At 38.6% G+C, this 22549-nt stretch overlaps 1 protein-coding gene across 1 annotated transcript in view; it reads left to right on the top strand.

Moving 5' to 3' along the window:
* The first annotated feature begins 9256 nt into the window (after positions 1–9256).
* LOC107106401 (dedicator of cytokinesis protein 1-like) overlaps positions 9257–22549 on the top strand; it is a 69482-nt gene continuing 56189 nt past the window's right edge. The window contains exons 1-8 of the mRNA XM_015406533.1: positions 9257–9339; positions 9890–10025; positions 11633–11705; positions 14218–14297; positions 16179–16304; positions 18911–19035; positions 19854–19952; positions 22445–22517. Coding sequence (XP_015262019.1) covers positions 9959–10025; positions 11633–11705; positions 14218–14297; positions 16179–16304; positions 18911–19035; positions 19854–19952; positions 22445–22517 — 643 coding nt within the window. The 5' untranslated portion in view covers positions 9257–9339; positions 9890–9958. The remainder of the gene's footprint in view (positions 9340–9889; positions 10026–11632; positions 11706–14217; positions 14298–16178; positions 16305–18910; positions 19036–19853; positions 19953–22444; positions 22518–22549) is intronic.

Genomic DNA, 22549 nt, shown 5'->3' on the forward strand with positions numbered 1-22549 from the left:
CTGAAAAGTTTAAAAAACTATATGGGGGATACTTAAATCCCCCCCAAAGTAAAAGAGCATTCCCTGCACATATGCAAAGAACGCACTTATCTCTGGGATCTGTGGCAGAGCTGCGCAGGGATCACCCCCAATGGTGCTGGCGGTGGAGGCGGGTGGAGAATCTTTGGGATGGCAGCTAGGAGCCGTGGCCATTGCTGCTATGGGGGGAGAAGCCTGGTAGGCCCTGCAGCTAGGAGCTGCGGCCATTGTCACTGCTGTCATTGGTAGTGGCAGCAGTGACGGAGGGGAGAGAAACCTGGTGGCTTGGAGCTGCACAGGGTTTGTTGCAGTTGTGGGTGGCGAGGGCGGGGAGAAGCCTTGGCGGTCCCGGAGGGGTCCCGTGGGGAATACCCCCCCTGTGAGTATCGCGGGTCCCCCTTCTTGTATGTATGTATATGTTTGTTTGGGAGATACTGACCCCAAACAAGTTTTTCTGCAAATTAGATGACCCCCTAGGTTTGCAGAAAAATCTGAAAACTTTAAAAAAATACATTGGAGGATTTAAATTCCCACCCAAAATTCCCAGGCACTGCCATCACTGCCGAGCTCAGAGGTAGGCAAAAAAAGGGAGGGAGAGAGAAGGGGGGATTGGCTTGGGGGGGAGAAAAAAGATGGGGGTATTGACTTGGGGGGAGAGAAAGAAGGGGGATTTGCTTGGGAAAAGACAAAGAGACAAAGACAAAGAATGAGGGATTGCCTTGGTGGAGGGTTGGAAGGAAAAAGGAAAGGGGGATTGGCTTAGGGAGAGAAAGAAAAGGAAAGGTGGAGGTAGAGGGAAGCAAAGGTGGGGGAATGCCCCCTCTCCGCAAGTTTCTTGTGGGTCCCCACTTGTAAAAATATATTTATCACCTTACTTAAAATCCCAACTACACATATAATGTAAAAATAATGTCAAAACTACACTTTCTGTGTATATTTTATGCATGCAGGCTTCATTTCATGACTGCACCACACTGCTGCTACAAATATATAAGTAATGGTACTTACAGCGCTTCAGTGGAATTATGCAATGGTGATTAAATACAGTAAGGATAAGCTCACTGTTGTATAGATGTAATCACTATCCTTATAGAAGCTCATTTCTAAGATTGTGAGAATCTGAAGTTTAGTGTGAAGTCACATGTACCCTTTTAGATGACCCTTTTAGAAGTAGGTTGCCACATCCAAACACTCCAAAGTCAGTCTGCCTAGGTTACCTGTTATTCAGATGGCATAATAATAGAACATTTTTGCCAGTTTGTTTTACCTTGCTGTTGAGAAGTACCACAAAAGCAGGGAGGAGCAGGCATTCTTCCTACCTGACCATGACTTGGTTATGCCAGAAAGGAAAGTGCTTTTTTTCTAATATATCTTCCCCCCGACTAGAGCCCTGGATGTAACCACTATCCTCATAGAAGCTCATTTCTAACATTGTGAGAATCTGAAGTTTAGTGTGAAGTCACATGTACCTTTTTAGATGGGGTGGAAGTAGGTTGCCACATCCATACACTCCAAAGTCAGTCTGCCTAGGTTGCCTGTTATTCTCTATGACATAATAATAGACCATTTTTGCCAGTTTGCTTTACCTTGCTGTTGAGAAGTACCACAAAAGCAGGGAGGAGCAGGCATTCTTCCTACCTGACCATGACTTGGTTATGCCAGAAAGGAAAGTGCTTTTTTTCTAATACCGTGTTTTCCCGAAAATAAGACACTGTCTTATATTTATTTTTTCTCTAGAAGACACACTAGGGCTTATACCACAAATGCATAGAAATCCTGCTAGGGCTTATTTTTGGGGTAGGTCTTATTTTTGGGTAAACAGGGTATATCTTGTTTCTTTTCTCTGATAACACAACAAAGCATGTTCATGAGAAATGTGGCAGACTTTTGTGTTCGACTGGTCTCTACTTTTGCTGCTTCAGCAGTAAATCCCTTTATATCTGCTATGACTGATGCAGATATGGACACTCCAACTACGAAGGGGAATTCCTTGTTTGTTTCAGCAAAGGCTGCCTGGCAAAGCATTCTCTTTTAGCTTATAGAATTGAGCCTTGGGTTGAAGGAGAAGGACTGTCCTCATAGTTGGCAAGTTCAGGTGCAGTTCAGTGCTCACCAACTTGTGTGTAAATCCCACTGATTCCAGTGGGAATTACTCTGAAGAAAAATATGCTTTAGACTCTAAATCAGAATTAAACCATAGTATAGTTGTCACTGTGTGGGCTGAAATCAAAATCCAGCCTATTGAAGTGCTTGCGTTTGGATGTCGCAACAAATTGTAGTTAAACTTGAAGGCTTCATAACTTGGGAAGTCTTCAGTTTTGGTTCTGTGTGTGGGGATGGGAGTGAGCAAGTCTGAGAATAAAGACTTTCACATCATGAACAAACTGGAGTTCACAATTTACATGTCTATAATCTTGCAAAACTCTGAAAAGGTAACATATCAAGATGTCATTTGAAAAGCTTTGTATATAAAAGTGGCTAATTGGTTGTTAACGTGTGAATCACAAAACTCACTACTGTTGCTGATTTTTGGAACTTTGTGCTAAAGATTATTTAGCTGCCACAAATTGGTTATTTTCGAAATTGCAACATGAATTTACGGGTAGTCTCTGAAGTATATCTGTGTTTGGACAAAGTGGGTTTGACAGATTTCTCAAAAGCATCTGAAGACTCAGGTACCTACAGCTTTTCCAGAATAACTTCATGTTTTGCTTCTGGTCACTTAATAGAAAATCATTTGTTTTCTTCATATTCAAAATTAGAAACTTTGTAATTTGCCACTAGTTTTCAAGCTGGGCTCTATAGAACATTAACTTTCGCAGGACACTTGCAGGGATCCATAGTAGGAAGGCCCACCTCTTGGCCCCATGGAATTTTTCATTGTAGTTCACAGGAGCATGGGACTGCAGGGAGTGTAACAATTCAGTGAGTTTCAGCAGGCCTTGGTTGGTGCCTTGCAAGAATTGAGCATTTTAAAACATCTTCAGGATCCTCTACAACTTGTTTGGATCCTATGGCAGGGGTGCAGAAGTTCCTCAACAGGTAAGTCAAGGGGAAGAGAGTTCCCTCAGGGCTGAGAGTTTGAAAACTACTGTGTTAAATAGTTATGTTATGATCTTTGCAAGTATCCCACTCATGGGAGAACAGCAATTCTGCAGCAACATTTTTGCATCTTTAAATGCCATTGGGTCACATGGCGTACTGCCTCCTGGGGAGTCAGCCATATGTGGTCTTTAAACAGTTATTTTCTTTACATTCTTTGTCAACAGAAATGGTTATGAAAAAACTTCCTCTGATGCCTTTATGTGCTAGGACATTTTATAGCCCAGATATGGGCTGGTTTACCTCACACAATTAGCCAGATGTTGTTGGTATTATCTGTTGGCTACTTTATTCTGCCATCTGGCTAAGGAAGTGGTAAAAGGTATTCTGAATAACCTCCAGATGCTCTATGTTGAGACATTATAGAACATCTTGTACTGTATTCTTGTTTTGATGAACTAATTAAATGGTTGAAACATTCTCCATAGAGCTGGAAAGTGAACTGAGTGTGGTCAGGGTAAAATATGTGCCATAAAAGAATGCAATTTTTTGTTTGTGTGGTTGGGTATTTTGTCTTCCCCATAACAAAACAAAAATGGCAGTTTCAGATTCAATATCTGTAGACATAATCATTTCTTTGTTATGCCTTTGGTAAATGCCCTGTGGACTTTACAAAACAGCTTGCTTCCCTTTTTGTTTTCTGTAAAAATTGCATTTTAGTATTGCTTTGCTGAAGCAATTGCAAAATATTTATGAAGTCAGATATATGGCTTTCAACACAGTGTTTTAAAATCTGTAGTGCTTTCTGGCCATCATAGTGGTCCTAGAATTATTTTGTTGAGGAAGCTTTTGATGTGTGAGAAGAGTGAATCTTTTCACTCATTGAGTATGTGAAGTTATTTTTGATATTATGCTATTTATAATTTTGGTTTTAATTAAGCTTAAGACCTTTGGTCACAGGAGCTAGATAAACTATATAAACTATGTATGTATGAGTATATGAAGTGATAATATTATGAATAGCATGAGAGTGAAGGTCAGAGAAAGTCAATCCGGTTTATTTGGTAATTATACTTTAGTTTTCTCTTCTTTTTAAAAATTATGCTCAGTTTTACTTTGTGTATGTGTGTGTTGGGCAGGGTCAGGGCTTTTTTTGTAGAAAAAGCCCAGCAGGAACTCATTAGCATAATAGGCCATACCCAAAAGCAGGAATTCATTAGCATATTAGGCCACACCCTGACAGCACAGCTCATTTGCATAGTAGGCCACACCCCCATGTCACCAGAAGTGTGGTCATCCAGCCACACCTACCTTTTGCTTCTTATTCTATTTACCTTGTTTGTTGTCAAAACCCAGGGCTTTTTGCATGTTAGGCCACACACCCCTAATTGTAGTCAATCCTAATGAGTTTCTGCTGTTGGGTGTGGCCTATTATGCTAATGAGTTCCTGCTGGGCGTGGCCAACTTGGGAGCCAACCGGAACTCCGTTCCTGTGCGTTCCTGCCCAAAAATAGCTCTGGGCAGGGTATCTCTGGGTTTTAGAGAACAGTTCAGTGAGTGGATGACTGATTTCCTTTCTGTATTATTGTCCTATTTCCACCCTCATCCAGAGGTTCTGCCTTCTGCATCCCCTACTCCTTTCTGTCCAAGTGAGAACCACATCTGTTTCCATTGGTAATAGGCAATGGAAGGAAAAGTGCAGCCTAATTTTGGATACATTTGTGGATTTTCTCTTAGCAGCTTCCAAATGGAAGAATATTTGATGCACAAATATTGTACTTCTTCCTTTTATCCCACCCTGTGCTGTCAGTATTTCAAATGCAGCTTCCTTTTTGGCTAATTACCATTCATGTTTGCTGATATGGGGAAGTGCTCTGAATCCTCCTTGTACTTGTTTAAGTGATTATATTCTACTCTGGGACTAAACTGGGGCATTCCAGAATGTCTGCATAGGACCCAGAGAACAAGACCTTAAACAGGTAGAGGGGAGTATCTTATGCCATGGAATCCTCTCTAGATCAGGTGCTTAGGAATGTTCTATTGATCAACCCCCCCCCCCCCGCTGTTTCATGTAAAGTGGTTTAAAGGTATACAAAGTAGAAGCAGGGTGGCATTCAACTTGGATAAAAATTATAATAATTGTTTATTATTTTTAACAAACAGACAACCAAACAAACAAAACATACATGAGAGTATCAACAACATCATATCTCTTAAAAAAACCTCATACAGTAACATTAGTATCTAATTACCAAATTCCCAACGCCCAACATTTTTGCAAATCTATATGTAATAAGCCAATATTTTATCTAACCCGTTCTATCATTATGGCTCTTAAAATGCACACATCTAGAGTTTTACAAGTTTATTAATTAACAAAACATATTTCCTTCTATTACTACATTGTGTGAACATTCTATAATAGTCTTCTAAAATATATATATTTAACTATTAACTAAATTTATACCATTCCCCAGCTTCATAATCACATACTTTCTTTTTCTATATATTCTAAATTCTATAACATAACTATCACATTACATTATTTCACATTTTGGTAATACTCTGTCTTTTAAAAGGGTTTTCTAAACCTACATATATTCCCTATATATTCTTCCCCAGTTCTACAGCCTCCTGGGATCCTTAAGCCAATCTTATTTATATCTTTAATTAACACTTTTCAATATACTTCTCTAGCCTAGAGATTCATACTTGTTCTATAATACCATCGTTGCTTGCTTCTGGGATAATCCAGAGCATCCACCCACTCGTACCATAAGTGGCTCCCCCCGAATCAAGTCCCTTGCACCACACCTCACTTCAAGAGGTCCAGTGGAGATCGGGATTCCCTGAAAACTCCTCTAAAATAAACGAAGAGCCATTGGTGTCCGGGAGCACCTGGGATATTGGGACGGGGCACTCCCTTATCTAGTGTTTGCCGTCAGGGATGCTCCTACAGCCAGCCTGGGATGGCACTCCAATAATGAGTTAATTTTTGGAAGAAGGATTACTGTTGTCCTGCAACTACTAAAAGCATCTTGGGAGGGGAGCAAGATGTCAGAATGCCCCTCTAGTGCCACAGAATATCTTGCAAAGCTAGAACAGACATTGGAGCAGGTCAAGACAGTGGCTGGGGAGTTCCTTAAGCTTGCCCAAGTCCAACAGAAGGACTATTATGATCAGCATGTTAAGCTGAGGAGTCTGGCTGTTAAGGATAAAGTCCTAGTCTTGAAACCAGATCATGTAGCCAAGTTGAAGGTATTGTATGTTACGAAAATCGGAGAAGGATCATTACTTGATCCCGGAAATGGGCCCACATAAAATGACTCAAATTGTTCACGTCAACCATTTGAAGTTGTTTCAAGAAACGGCCAGCCATATGTTCCCAGTGAAGGCTGCTGAGGGGGAGGAACTGTGTTTGCCTGACTTGTTAAGTGAGAATGCAGGTGGTGAAGGGTTGGAGCAGCTAAGATGGCCTCCACCTTATCACAACATGGATGGCCTCCACCTTATCACAACAAGGATGAACTGAAACAAGAGATGAGCTGTTTCCAGCCTCTCTTCTGTAATGTGCAGTACTTTTATGGATTTTGTTTTGGTTTATTGTTAAATATAGAACCTGTGTAATACAGAGGGCCCAGGACTATTCATATGAATATATACATTTTAAAACTTTCTTTAAAACAAATGTTGTGGTGGGGCATTGGGGGAGAGAGTTACTTGTTCTTGGTAGCCCAGTTTGTGAAGATCTCAAAAATGTGGTATAAAGATTTGAGGGTTTATAATGCACTTTGAGTATCCATCTCCTCTCATTCCCATATATATGCTCTGTGCAAGAGAGACCCCCCCTTCAAATAAATACTTTTCTGAGGTTTGTACATATTTCTTAGTTTAATATTTAAGCCTTCCCTTCTTATATCAGTTTCCTGTCTTTAATCTTGACTGTTCTGCTAATACTAAATCGTCATTACTTCATTAAGTTTACGGGCTCACAAAAGCTACTGATGCCCATATCTGAAGAAGTGTGCTTGCACACAAAAGCAATAAAACTTTGTTGGTCTTGATGGTGCCACCGGACTCAAACTTTGTTCTGATGCCAATGCAAAGTGGTACTGAACCACAAGACAAGCAAGATCTCTCTGGTTCCCCTCTTTAAAGTAAGAAGAATGGTGATTAATATAAAAGATGATTAATATTAAAGTCTCTTAAAGATATGAATGATTTTTAGCCCTCAGTTAGATGTTGTTATGTTTACTATCCTATCCAATATGGAAAACCAATAAAAAACCCTCAGTGGAAAATAGTCAACATCTCAGCATATTCTATAGATTTCTAAAAAAAAAAAGAGAGAGTGAATTTTCTTAGACAGCAGAAGAATCAACAAGCACAAAAGAGTAGTGTTCTGTTTTCATATGGCAATTGTATAAATGTTCCTACCATTATTGAGGTTATGGTAATATTTTTAAACTTTCCAAAATTTGCTGCACCACATCATGGTTGTAGTCTAAGTTTTAAGCTTTTAATGTTTAATGTAAAGCTGATAATTTGTTTATTTTTGTTGGTTGATTATAGTTATTATAACTTTATTGAAAGCTCATGAAGTTTAAAAAATGAATGATTTAAAATTTGTATTTATTCCATACTCCTTGAGGCAACTCACAACAATAAAACAAAACTAAGCTCAGTAAACACAAGTAATTCCAGTAAAAACATAAAGAAATTATGTCAATAACAAGAGCTAATAAAAGTAATCCAAGGCATAGCACTATGTAAAACAGAGCAGTCTAAATTTACATTGATAAAACAGCCCTTGGGCTAGGAACAGACTATAAAATATCTAAAAAGAGGGAACTGTTTAGTTAAAAGTGTAGATAATGAACAATGTTTTAGCTTGGTACCTAAAGGAGAGTACAGTAGTCACAAGGGGGAGGGCATTCCAAAGGCAAGGTGCCATCAATGGAAAAGCCCTGCCTCTGGTTACCACCCACCTTAGTTAGCGGCACTTGCGAAGATGATCTCAACCGGCTCTGTGACATATTTCAAATCCTTTCTGGTTGTGCATGGAAGAAATCCCCCAAACTCTCCCAGAGCCTGCCAAATGGCGGGGAGGGCGGAATATAAATATAAATTAAAAAAAAACCCAAAAATCCCACAGAGTGTCTCTCACAGTACAGTTCTTCAGCAGCCCAATTAAATATTAGAAGGAAGTAAACTCCTGTTCTGGAATTTCCTACTGTTGCTTGGTCCTTCAGCTCATACCAGTTGCTTTCTGTCATCTTTTCTCAGTTAGAGGTTCCTTCTGATCTTGCTTGTCATGTTTGTTTTTGTGTGTGTGTGTGTGTATGTGTATTCTTGGGCATGTTAGAATTAAAGGCTGCTGCCAAGAGGATAAGCTTTTGTCCCCATTTTGTCTAATTGATGTTGCAGTATATGTGGAATTGCCAGAACAATGAAGTTCTTAAGCTCAAGCCAGCATTTTTATTATAGTCAAATTACATCCCTTAGGAAGTGCAGGAAGGAAATTGACCTTGCTTAGCTGAGAACTGAATATTATGGAATCTATATACCTTAGCACACGTGGAAAAGGAGACAGTCCCTGCTGATGTATGTGTCTTGCTATGCTCCTTAACTATTAAACACACGTTGCTTGACTGTCATTCCTTCCATCTGCTTGCCAAACATTTTTACAAATACAATCACCTGATTTCCACCATATGGACTGAATATCCCTTCTGGTGGTAAATGTTAATGTGTGTGTTTTATTCATTCATTCTTTTCTGGTAGCTGTTGGCCAGCTGAAATAATTGTAAATTACTGTCAGTTTACTGGGATATGGTGGCTGCTAGGATAGGTTTTCAAGACAGGTTTAAATTTTGAAAAGTCGACTATTATGCCTGGTTGCATTGTGATCTGGAATATAATACAGTACACCTTAGATTCCCCTGTGCTAAAAAACCCTAATCTGTCTACTTGCTGCTGCTGTGTATAATACATGTACACACATACATACATACATACATACATACATACATACATACATACATACATACATAAAAGATACTGTTGTCAACAACTACTTTACTGAACAAAATCCAGTTTACCTGTTCAAAGATTACTTGTAATGTAATGTAAAGTGGTTTGCAATGCATTGCTGAAACTTAAACTTAGACTTAAACAAATTGTTTTCTGTTTTATAGTGAAAACTATCTGGTCAGGTGGTCAAGTTCTGGGCTACCAAAAGACATAGACAGGTTACACAATCTTCGAGCAGTTTTCACAGTAAGTTTTCTTTCTGTATTTGCAGTTTCTTTAATGTTTAGTAAGGTACCTGGGTTGTTTACAGGAAAGATGGTGTATGTGGATTGTCTCCTTTCCCAACTCTATGCAGGTTCATTTGCTTTTCCTTCAGGATTTCTTGACTGAAGGAGACCGGTTGACAAGATGGGACCTAAAGGCAATATAATGCTGGATTCTGTCTTATAAAATTTCATGTGACTTTAGTTTGACTCTTAAGTGCTTTCCCCGGTTATGAAAATCTGACTGTTTTATGCTTCTGATCTCTTAAAAAAACAACACACACACACACACACCCCTTTCACTTTGGAATGCTTTTTGACACTTGTTCAGGAAATAGATTTTTAAACTGGTTTATGATTCTGTAATGCCATTTATAGCATTTCCATGTAAGTATCAACTTGAATGTTCAGAGGGTAGCATCTGAGGAAACTGAATGGCAAACAGTATGACAAACAGTAATCTTCTTTTCATACTCTCAAGGGGAATATGAATGTGATTTGTAAAGTAAATTATGAAAACTTTATACTTCTAGGACCTTGGCAGCAAAGACCTAAAAAGAGAGAAAATCAGTTTTGTTTGTCAGATCGTACGAGTAGGCAGAATGGAACTGAGAGACAACAACACAAGAAAACTAACCTCTGGCCTAAGGCGACCTTTTGGTGTAGCAGGTAATCCGTTCTCTTTAAGTAGACTGTCCAAATGAGCTGCACATTAGAGCAGCTGCTCAGTGCTGAAGAACTACTGACTTCACATATTTACGTTTTTAAATATTTCTGTTGCACTTTACGTGTTTGCTGTAGGGAAACTTTTGTAGGTCTGATAATCTAAATAGTCTACAGAATGACTTCTTATTGTTTTCCCTGTCAGTAATTATAGCCTTGAAAGGTAGACCCACAATAAGCTATATTGGTAAACCCACATGAGCCTGGTTTACCAGGGGAGAGTGGTTGAAAAGTCGAAATAAAGAAATAAAATTGGCTTAGTAGCTTGCCAGAATAGCAGGCAGCATTTATTAGGTGGTAGGACTGAAATCTGATGTGATATAGATGAATCTGAAAAAATATAGCACTTCTCAAGGGTAACTACTTGGGATAGATACTTGAAATCCATGTGATGTCTGGTTTTGTAAATGGGTTCAGCACTCGTTCAGCTATCCTATTGGCAAGATCAATTATCAAGTATTGCTTGGGCTGTACAGGAGTGAGGTAACTGCCCTCAAACGTATCAAGTATTGCTTGGGCTGTACAGGAGGTAACTGCCCTCAAATGAAGTCTTGGTGTGAATCCTGTTATATTGCCATGTCAAACCTCTCTTTGTAAAATGGATTGCCTTGGAATGTAAGGATCCAGTGTTGCTTTCTTACCTGACCTCAGGTAGGGAGTAGAGTGGAGTCTGTTTTGATCATTCAGGTTCTAGAAGCAGTTAGGAAGTCATGGGTTCTGAAATTAAGTATAGTGAGAATGGTGCCAGTGTCAACATGGCACTGATTTGATGAGACTGGATGGCTTTCCGTGCCTTGGATACTGGCAACATTCATAGGAAGAACATTCTCATTAACCACCCAGCCATCCTCCTTGGATATCACTGCAAGACTGGCACATTCTTGGTTTGGCATGTTCATAGTGATATGTCGATTCTCTCTTTTGGCTAATGCTTTTTGGTCTTAAGGTTTGGGCTTGAGTTACAGCCCTGGAGTTATTATATACTGTCATGCAGATACCCTGGCTATCCTAACTGACAGAATCTATCCCTTTTCAAGGTCATAGTGTGTACTGGCTATATTATCCCATGTCTGATGTAGGATGAGTAGCCTTGTTGAATTCAGCACTCTACATAAAGACTGTTTCAAGCATTGAGCTGGATATTGAAATACCTTTCTGAAGATATTGCATGCATATTCACTGTGTGCCTATAACTGAATACTCTTAAATATTTCAGAAAAGAGATCTTGGGCATTTTTTTCTAATAGATGTTATGTTCTTTAGTCTTGCAGTATCTTCTGTGAGATTGTGCATTTATTCCACTGTGATCAATTGTAACATATTCCAGTTGGTGACATACAAATGCATACATTCATATCCATTATAGCTTCAGAAGATTCTCCTCTTTTCACTAATGTGAAAAATTATCTGGTTATCTTTTAACATAAGAATATATTTTGCCACAAAGCAGTTCGTAATGCCTGTCATGAGGTACAAAGATGTCTTTACTCGTCTTTGTCACTCAGTTTCTTTTAGATGTCGATCGCTTTAATGCCGTTTCTTTTTGATTTCAGTAATGGATGTAACTGACATAATTAATGGGAAAGTAGATGATGAGGACAAGCAACATTTCATTCCATTTCAGTCGTAAGTACAAAGAAATACACAAAGAAATGTCAGAGGTGACTTTTAGAAATGTATTATAAAGGACTGTGACTTTCCTAGATTAAAATTTAGCTCAGATGGTTTTGATAATGGAAAGACTAAGAAAGTGAAGGAAATTATGTTACGCTAACTTCGAATACCATACCAAATTAGGAATAAATCACTTATTTTAGAGACATTTTCTGTTTAGTTTACAGCTAGTTGATTAGGTTAAAAATTTAGTCATACAGTTATAAGAGTCAATTTCAAACTGCCATGCATAATTTCTAGCTATCTTTAACATTTAGTGTTAAGGTAGGGGGCATATTGAATGTTTCACAGATGTATACAGCCTGTTTTCCAAGTGAATGTAACTCTTAGTGCCATGTCTCACTGTGGTGCAATGTGTCACAGTTTATGTGCAGTTAGTGGGATTTTTTAAAACTTTGAACAGCAGACAACTTAACTATGTCATAGTCTAAGTTTGAAACTCTGCTATCCAGTGATTTGTGCTGGGAATGGGAGATCTGGTGTTCTCATAGATCTCCCCCACTTGGAGGGACTTCACATTTCAGTGGGTGGAACTTATGTTGTACCTTTGTAGAATCTGGCCACTTCCCCTGAAATTAATAGGAACCTTCATGTGCAGAACAGATCCATGTGCATGTAAATCTCCGATTTGGGATGCAGGTACTGCATAAGAGACAGAAATGGGAAAAATAGCTATTTATTGGACATAAGTTCTGTAAAGCCTACAAGACAAGTGTCAGAATGCTGATCAGCTAAGGGATATTGAAATGCAGTTTGCTCTTTCAAATTAGTTGTCAAGGGCAGCAATCAAGCATTTTGTTGGCACAGTGTGAGAGATGGTGTTTCCTTTTCTGGGGTTTTTCGTAAACTTGCAATTGAATGCTTTTGGGCACTTACTTGGTCTCCAAATAATTTATAATGTGGGCAATAATTATGCATCTTGTGGGCGATGCTGAAGCCGTTCAGCTGTGCTTAGTTTGTAAATAGGCAGCATTTTGTGCTAATATATTCTGTTTAGATAAAAATAAAAAAGCAAATAAAGAACAGGCAAATGAAATAAAAATTCATGGAAACCTGGTTTAAACAGTGGAGAGAGTGGGATGGACAAGATTATTTTTTATTTGCTAAATTAATAATTAGTTTGTGACTTAGCGTTTATATGGCTGATGACTTTAGTTGCAATAAATTCATGCCTTGATTAAAAAAATTAGGGGATGGATAAATAGATGTCTAATATTGTTAGAAGCCTCCTGGTTAGAAATGAAAAATGGTGGCTCAGGGTCAATACAAGTCTGTGTGTATGTGGTGGTGGGGAAATTCCCTTAAAATGTCGTCTTCTGCATGGTTACTCCAGTTTAAACCTACGTATATCAATGGGCTTAAATTGTAGTAACTCTGCAGTGAACTGTACTGTTAAAGTTTTGTGTTCATTATACGTTTATTATACAAGCTTATATTTCAATAGATGAGAATAAACATAGGGAGCATATGTTTCTGAGTTATTAATGGAATGTTTACAAATTATTTGTTGTACTAAATCTAATTTAAAGCAAAATATACAAATACATCTTTTGAAAGGATGCATAATAGTATGAACCTTGATTTTCTTTTCCCCTTTTCTTTGTCATAGTAAATTAATATGTTGTTCACAAAACAATCTGCATCAGAAATGAATAACATGTATGCTTAAGACGAATAGCAGTGTCATTCCCAGGGTTGACTTAAGCATTCTATATATGTGGCATTTATTTCTTATGTGTTTTATGCTGTGATTTTTTTGTGTGTGTACCACTTGGAGCTTCTGTTTTCCTATGTTAGTTCCTGGTTGCCATTCAAGTGAATAAAAACAACCCATCACATGGCCTTTGTAAAGTTGGCTTATTAAGTGCCAGTTTTCTAAATGTGTGTTTCGTTTATTACTTTTCTATTTTCATCTTCAGCAGTGGTACCAAAAATGTTTTATGAATTTTGTGTGCCTCTCCATTCTAAGTGACTTCTGTTTCTAGTAGCTTACCCATGTCTGTTAACTCTCATTAAACTATCACTTAATTCATGTAACAGCAGAAGCAAGTTATTTAGCATTCCATGGGGATAATGTATTACATTTGAGTCTTTCATTGTTTTATATGTGACTTCTCATCTTTGCTCTACATGCTTGTAAAAATGGAACTAGAATCTGATACATGTTTGCTCTCAGAATCATAGGTTTACTTTACTTTTCTTTGTTAGGTTCACATTTTCTTGATTTGATTATCTTCCTGTCTCTGTTGTTCCCTTTCTTATCCTTTGTCTTCTGTTGTCTAATGAACACTCTTTGTCAACTACATGATACTCTCTTGTATTTCCTTGTTACTGTGACTTCTGGTTTTCTGTCCCCCACCTTTGTTTCCTTTTGGTGTTGGTCATCATGTGCATCCTCCAGGCTAGCCTTGGATAACGCCATTCGACACAAGCAGCTGAACATATCATCCCGTTTTTCACCCAGGGTGGCAGGGGAGAATGATTTCCTTCAGACTGTAATAAACAAAGTGATTGCTGCTAAAGAAGTTAACCACAAGGGTCAGGGTAGGTACTTCGCTTCATGTATCTTATTAGCATGAGAAATGCTGTAATAGCTTGGAAGTTGTAACTTTTAGTTCCACCAGAAATCCCATAGCATTTTATCTAGTTGTGTCTTATACTGGGTTATTGGGTTTTGATCATGGCCTTTTCCTTTTCTGGGATTATGTTTATTATATTGATACAGTCCTCATTATGTGCATTCCTATTAGAAGCATTAACCATTTTTTACACAAGTCTTTCTAACACTTTCTAACATAGGATATGTGTGTCATCCTGTTGTAGGCCGTTGTCTTACATTAGGGATGCCAGCCTCCAGGTGGGACCTGGGGATCCCCTGGAATTACAACTCATCTCCAGACTACAGAGATCACTTTCCCTGGAGAAAATGGATGCTTTGGAGGGTGGACTCTATGGCAGTGTATCCCACTGAAGTCCATATCCTTCCCAAGCTCTACCCACAAATTTCTAGGAGTTTCCTAACCCACCTCTGGCAACCCTACCCTCTGATCCCCCACCGGAGGCCAGGGGGGACCTGTCAACTTTTTCTTACACTGTTGTTAGCATTTCAAAAATCAGAGCAGGCTTAAATGTTTTTGTTTTGTTTCCAGAGTTGTCAAAATGCCTGAAAACTTAAAAACAACAACAGTTCTCCGTGTTCAGCATGCTACTTGGCACAGCTTGTGCTAAAGTGAATATACCACAAAACTAATAAGGTAGATGAATCCCATAGGATCATCTCATTCACTACTTTGAAATGAAACTCGATCTACCCATTGCCAAAGCATCCATGACAGATTGGCCCATACGATGGGAGAAAATAGTCACTCAGTCATTACCCAGTGTTCTGAAAGTCTGCATTATGTCATGTTGACTTAAAATAACAAGGAGCGTTGAACTATAATATAGCTAATTTAATAACTTCCACTTAAATGAAGAAATATAAAACCCCAGTTGTTAAAGTTGAAAGTAGTTGTGTTTTGTATTGGAGCTTACTGTTGTTTCTTGAGCATTTTGAATTTCCACAACACTAGGAGCAGTCAATGTGCGCTTTTTAAGGTAAGTACCAATGAATTGTAAAGGAAAGTGTTCTCACTTGATCTTTGGTACTGGTTTGGAAAGTAGGCACACAAGGCAGAATAAAGGCACGTTGGGCATTTGGAAAAACAAAAGTGAGGGACAAAGCTTTTAAAAAGAAGCAGGGTAGAAGTACTGAGTAGTGTGTAAGTGCTTCCTAGTTGGGAGAAAGGCTAACCTTCAAACATCAGGTAAGGTAATAATGTAGACTGTGGGATGCTATATAGACAAATGGTTCTTTGTTTTACTACTACCTTTGTGTAACACATGTTGTATTGATGCTTAGGTTCAGCAAAAGATGTAGTTGTAGGCCAGTGTTGAGGAGGTGTTAACTGAAGAGCTGTATCTTAAAGTAAGGCCCACTGCCACAACAGTGATACTGATGTCATTGAATCTAGAGACTCTCCTACCAAACTGTCTTTTTATTAGACTTGGTTCTTCAAAAACTGGCCTTTCTTTAGATGGCTTTAAAGTTAAAGCATGTAACCTTCCTTGCCTGATTCTTATTTCTTAACCATATAGTCATATATTTGCCTTGGCATGAAAAAATATTAGCCTTTCTATACTCGTATATTCCTCTTTTTCTTTTGAACAAATGCCTTTTATTTGTTTTAGAACTGGAATATTAAAGTTGTTTTCCTTGTATGAAGTTTGCACGGTTTGGTGGCAGTAATGGTTAGATGTTTCCTTGTTTATACATTTCTCTGTTTATTATTATTAAAACAAATTTAAGAACTGTTGAGGTGGATTTGCACTTGAAGCTTCCCCCCTAAAGGTTTCCTAAACAGCATTTTGTACTTATTATTACAGGTTTATGGGTGACACTGAAACTTCTTCCAGGAGATATTCACCAGATAAGGAAAGAATTTCCTCATCTAGTTGATAGATCCACAGCTGTGGCTCGAAAAATGGGTTTTCCTGAGATTATTATGCCTGGTAAGATTCTGATATTCTCAGAAAAATGGAGGTACTGCAGATGTTACTGTTTCTTAAATAGTAATTGAAAGAAAAGAATAAATTGAATTCAAAGATTTTGGTACCAAATTGTTGTTTGGAGAGATTTGGCTTAAAAATGATACTTTCAATCTACTTTCAGACTTTTATTAATAATGTAGTAGCACTGTTGTAAATGTGATAGACTAACTGTGCACAGATGGTAGAATGTCTCATTCATTTAGTTTCAAAGTACAGAATCCTGGTGTGTTTTGACTACTTTGGCTTTTAATATATGATATAAATGAAACTCTGAAGCAATAAAGGCAAACTTCAAAAGTGCCTTTGTTGCTTGTATGTCCAAATGGGCTATCAAATGCATACCTTATATTCTATTATATGCAGATGTGTGAACATTTGTGCACAAAATGCTAACATTTACTAAGTGAAATGCTAGCTTTATTATTTAATACTTTAATGCAGAACTATGCAAAAGTACATGACAGAATACCTTCTTAAAGAGCATTTATACCATCCCCATTATATTTTAATAATGGTATTTCAAGAAATCCTTGTAATTGAAAATGGGCTCTCCTAGGAAAGGTAGGGAGATGCCCCAAACAATCGGTGAGTAGCATCCAACTAGTCCCACATGACTATTTAGAAGGATTTTATAATTTCCAGAATTCCAGAACTGCTGGTTTCTCTTAGAACACACACTCAAACAGCATTGACACTTTGCCGGAATGACTAAACTGAATCCTGTGGTCCATCAGTAGAAGATACTAATAGGGGTGACAACCTCCAGGTGGTGGCTGGAGATGTCCTGGAATTAGAACTGATCTCCAGGTAACAGGTCAGTTCACCTGGAGAAAATGGCCCCTTTGGAAGGTGGACTCTATGGTTTTATATCCTATTAAGTCCCAACACTCCCCAACCACCCCTCCTCAGGCTCCACCCCCCCAAATCTCTAGGTATTTTCCAACCTGGAGCTGGTAACTCTAGGTACTAATGGTAACTGATATGCCCACCTTCCCTCTCACCACCCATCAGTCCTTTCTGGCCCGGAAAAGTTTGTTCCTGGGTCTGCAAAATTCATGTGGAGTAATAATTTGATTTATTTATTTGTATTTATAGCTCACGGTGAGTAACGTCATAGAAAAATACAATAACTGCAGTTAAAATTTAAACAATTTAAAACAATAATAAACATTAAAACACAATCACAATTCAGACAAATTGTGGGAGGTTCCCTGACATATTATTTGGGTTGATAGGTGGGTGACAACAACCTCAAGTTAGGACTGCAGCGGAGCAGGGGAAAAGGATAAAATTGCTGTATTCTTCAGTACTGCTTATGTAAAGTTGGTAAAATTGACACCCTGCAGATACCCTCTGGAAGACAGTTTTGCAGAGTAGGAGCTATCAGTGAGTTTCTGAAACTCATCCAATTTTACGTAACTGAATGCACATCATACCTTTTCTTAAAACTAAATAATGATGGTCAATCTAAGCAGCGCTAATGAGCATGTGTTAAGGTGTATATATTCAAAACTGAATATTGTCATTTGTACAGTAAGATATCTTAAACTCAAAGTCTGTTTCTTCACAGATGTACATCTGAATTCACTGGAAAGATGTAAACCTAATATCTATGGAAGTTTTCCTATATTTCTTTGCCCACTACCTGTTAGACTCTAATTAGGACATTTGTCCCTGGCTTGTGCTTGAAAGATAGACAGGCATACCCCTCTTCATCTACTTGTCCTGTTTTGGTTTTAATTTAACTGCTGTTATGATTGCTCTTTTATTTAGTACGTATCTATAATGGTAACATGATGTAGTTGTAATTGAGTACTTTATATGCTTGATATATAGTAGCGTTCCCAGCCTCCAGGTCCCAGCGGGGGTTCCCCCACTTTTCAGGGCTTTGATCTGCCACCGACCAGCTGGCTGGTGGGGGAAGCCCCACCCCCAAACAGGGATGTCACCAGGCAATGTCCCTGACCAATGATGTCACTTCCAGGTTTTGCTAGTGTTGGGGGGGGTGTTACGCTGTAGTTTTTGGGCAACTTCTATGGTTTTGAGGGCAAAAAGCCATAGAGTTCTGCCCAAAAACTAGTGTCACCCCCCAACATTGGCGACACATCCTTGTGTCGGGGTGGAGCTTGAAAGGTAGGTAGGACGTGGTAACCCTAGTATATAGTAATGTAATTGAGTGCTTATTGTGAGCTGCCTCAGTGGGAGGGGTAATTAGGTGAAATTGTCTCCTTCAGAGCAGGTGTTAGTGGAAAAGGAAGGAGTAGGAAATTTTGCCTGATTTTCTTCTCCTTACTGCAGCCCCAATTGCTTTGGTGCATGTTGTATATGAGGTTCACCCCCGTCCATGGAAGATTTCAGGTTGTTCAGGGGGCTGATAGAGGAAGCAAGGTGGGGAAGATACACTTCTGCAATTCTTTTTACAAGTCTTTTCCTACAATCCATTCTTTATTATGGAGTGGAATGATCCCCCCCACAAAGAATAGTTATTATCAAAAGTATAATCCATATGAGTTTTTTCCATTTACATCCTGTTTATTTGAAATTTTTAATCATATGCTCTTTCCTAGGGGATGTCCGTAATGATATCTATGTTACATTAGTTCAAGGAGACTTTGACAAAGGAAGCAAAACCACTGCAAAGAATGTAGAGGTTACAGTATCTGTTTATGATGAAGATGGCAAAAGATTGGAGGTATTTACTGTGAAAGGTTTTCATCTTGCAGGTTAACTGGAAATCTTTTCCTATATGTTGTCTGAGACAACAAAATATTGTCTGTTGTGCTGACCATCTGAATCTTACCTTTTTTAATCCACATATTTCACTTTTCTTTATGATAAATATATTTACTGTTGTGCAAGTAGTTGCCATTGTTGGCTGGAATTTGTGATACCTGAAGCTTTTAAACTTGTGGTTTTTCTTAAGTATTATAGGCCCCGGTCACATGGGCCGGATATCGCGGGGGGGGAAGCGTGGTTGTTTGCCCCAGGGCAAAATAACGCGCGTTTGCACCAGCAGATGTACCATGGAGGTCCCGTGGAAGGGGGGAGGTGCCGAGCACACCACAATCCTGCGCCGCGGCAAAGTAGCGGCGCGGCAAGCGGGTGTTTTGTTTTCCGGACACCAAAGTGTGCGCATGCCCCGTTGAGTGCTTGTGCGCATCCCATGGACAGTTGAAAAAAAAACACACCTTGATACGAGGGGGCATGGGCAGGCGCCGGAACTGCCACCGGAAACGCGATCAGACGCCCGCCCTTGCCCCGCGGTTACCGGAAACTAGTACCTCCGAGGTACTAGTTTTTAACCGCGCGTCTTCGGCGGGAAGCCTCGGGTTCGCCATGGGAGCTCAGCGCTTCCCAGATGTGGCGGTGAGATCGCGCCTGTAAAATCCGCCTATCTTCCGTCTCTCTAGAGTGCCTAATGCTCCATGTGATCGCAGCCATAGTAGCTTTTGGCAACTGAGAAATTGGTTTTAATCAATATGTCTTTCTTTGTTTATATTTTTGTTAAAGAATGTGATCTTCCCAGGTGCTGGAGATGAAGCTCTTTCAGAATATAAGTCTGTGATATATTACCAAGTAAAACAACCTCGCTGGTTTGAAACTATGAAGGTATGACTGGCATTAAGGTGTTTCTTTTTAAAGAGAGGGAGGGTGGAGAGAGCAAATCATATTGATAGACTTGGTATATTGCTGTCAGAGTAAACAAGCTATCTATGCTAGAAAAGCTTTTGAAGGTTGCTAAGGAACAACATAGATAAAGACATTGAGTGGAATATATTTACCTTCCAGTCTTCTGGTCAAGACAACTTTGAAAGAATTATTCCAACATCCGTCTGGTATCTCTCCTGCAGTAGAAAGCTAAACAGTATAGCAAGTGGCCATAATGTAGGATAAAAATATATATTGCTATAAACTATATAAATGCACTTTTAGATTATTGGGATCTCTCATGCATTGTTAATGAAAGCAGAACCCCAGTAGCCAAAGTAAATGCTAATTATTATTGTTATAAATGCGTGCTGTTATCATGCATATTAATGACATTCTGAACCCAAAGGAGTTTAATTTTTAAATTGGGAAAGGGTAAAAAGACAAAGGTAAGGAATAAAGGAAGCAAGGGTGATACTACAAAATTGTGTGTGAATATACTTGCATATGCATTTGGTGAAGCTACTGTTTTACAGCATATTTCCAGATGGTATAGTAGTTGAAGAGCTTTGGGATATGAAGAGGAATTTTGATAGTTGTGAGAAAGATGTTACAGCATCAGTATTTTGCAGAGTGATCTTCTAGACAAAGGAGAGTATATGAAGATGGTTAGAGAAGTCCAGGGGTTTGGCCTTAGTAAGTTGTCTTTATATGTGCACAGTGCATCATAAAACTGGGCGGGTGTTTTTTTTTTTAAAGATTAGGCAAGTTAAGAATGTGAACAGCCATTTGTGGAATGGAAATGATGACACCTAGTACTGTTTGTACTGGAAAGGCAAGTGGTCAAAGTCAGAGCTTTAAAGGTGGGCATGGCAAAAGAAGGGTAGATGTGGGGAAGATAATTGTGGCACCACCACGGCAACAGAATGAACAGTGATAGACTAAAATGGGAAAGTTGTGCTCATTAACTTTTGATGGCACCCGTATATGAAGAGTTACACATGATGCTGCCTTAACTCTCAAGCGTACAGTGTATTTTTCTGCTTTTATATTCAAAAAGAATAAAAGGTATCTTCAAGTCCAGGAAGTAGATGTAAGAATTGGATATTTAATAGTGTTCCCTTACTTGGAATTGCATGTTGGTCAGTTAATCTGATTTTAGACAAGAATTATGTCATTTCTCCCATGTATATATACACACACAAAATACCAAAAAAAGATAATTATGTCATTCAATGACTATAATTTTCTTCTGACTTTAAAGAAAGGACCTATCCTACAGAAGTATTAAGGTCGATGTGTTTGCTTAGTACAAGCCAAAAATGACAGAATAATAAGCATGTGGGTATAGTTAGACCTTGTGAGGTGATCTAATATTTGTATAGAGATGAAACTATTGTGAAATTCTTGGGAGGAATATGAAAAATAGACATATTTGAGAGGATGAGTATAAAAATTTGGACCCAGAACAGGTGACATGAAAAGACTGGTGAGACAGAGCAGTTAAGTTGAGTTGACAGTTGTGGCAACATATTGCAGCAATCCTAAATTTAAAAACAATTTAGAAGCAGCAACAGCCAAAACGAATTTTTAGTAAAAAAGCAAACCAACAGTAAAAGTGAAAAATAAAAACTGAGCTCCAGTGTTAATAAACCATACTGGCGTTTAGAAGATTAAACAACTAAAAATATAAACGAAAAGCTAAAAATAAGTGATGGATTAAAAGCACTGTCAGCATAGAAAGGGGAGATCAGTGGGCCTGTCCAAACCTTTTTCAAAGCCAAGGTACCACCTTGACAAAGGTTTAGCAGGTGTTGTAGGTGCGTGCTGAGACCCTGAGAGGTGTCATTCAACATGTGCAGTTTAATTCTGGGTTAATGTGAATTACGATAGGAAAAAAGGAGAAAAATGATAACTGAGCCGGCTTTGCTAGGAGGGCGGAGTAAAAATCTAACGAAATAAATAAATAAATAAATCTGTAGAGTTGCCTGAGAGTTGTTCCTGCTTTTCAAAATGGTACTGTTGCATCCTAGATGGTGTGTTTAAACTCTAGTGTTTGTTTTTAAACTCTAAAAAAGTAACCTTGCTGATCTGTAAATATATCATGAAGAAAAGTGCTTCTTGCTAACATAGTCCTATAATACAGCAATAAGTGGTATTTGAAAAAAAAATCTTAAAGGATATTTTGGAAGTCTGATGGTAAGTAGCTATTTACAGGCTTGATCCTACAGCTTTATGCCCATGGTGAGTCAAGGTTACTGCTGCTTACCAGACAGAGAAGATTCTTGTAATTTGGACTAGAGGCCATGCAAAATTTTCTTTCTCTCAAGCTGCTCTGTATGCCAGATGGCTAATGTAGGTATGTGCTGGCAAGCTAGTGAATATGCAAGCTAGTTTATATGCTACTAGCTTTTTTGTGATCTGTGTGTGTACATTTTGTTTGTTTTGCGAAGGTTGCAATCCCCATTGAAGATGTAAACCGCAGCCACTTGAGGTTTACATTTCGACACAGGTCATCACAGGACTGTGAGTAATTACATCTGCGTGTTTTCCTTATT

Source organism: Gekko japonicus, unplaced genomic scaffold (genome assembly GCF_001447785.1).
Source record: "Gekko japonicus isolate JY-2015 unplaced genomic scaffold, Gekko_japonicus_V1.1 scaffold23, whole genome shotgun sequence".
Lineage (NCBI taxonomy): Eukaryota > Metazoa > Chordata > Lepidosauria > Squamata > Gekkonidae > Gekko > Gekko japonicus.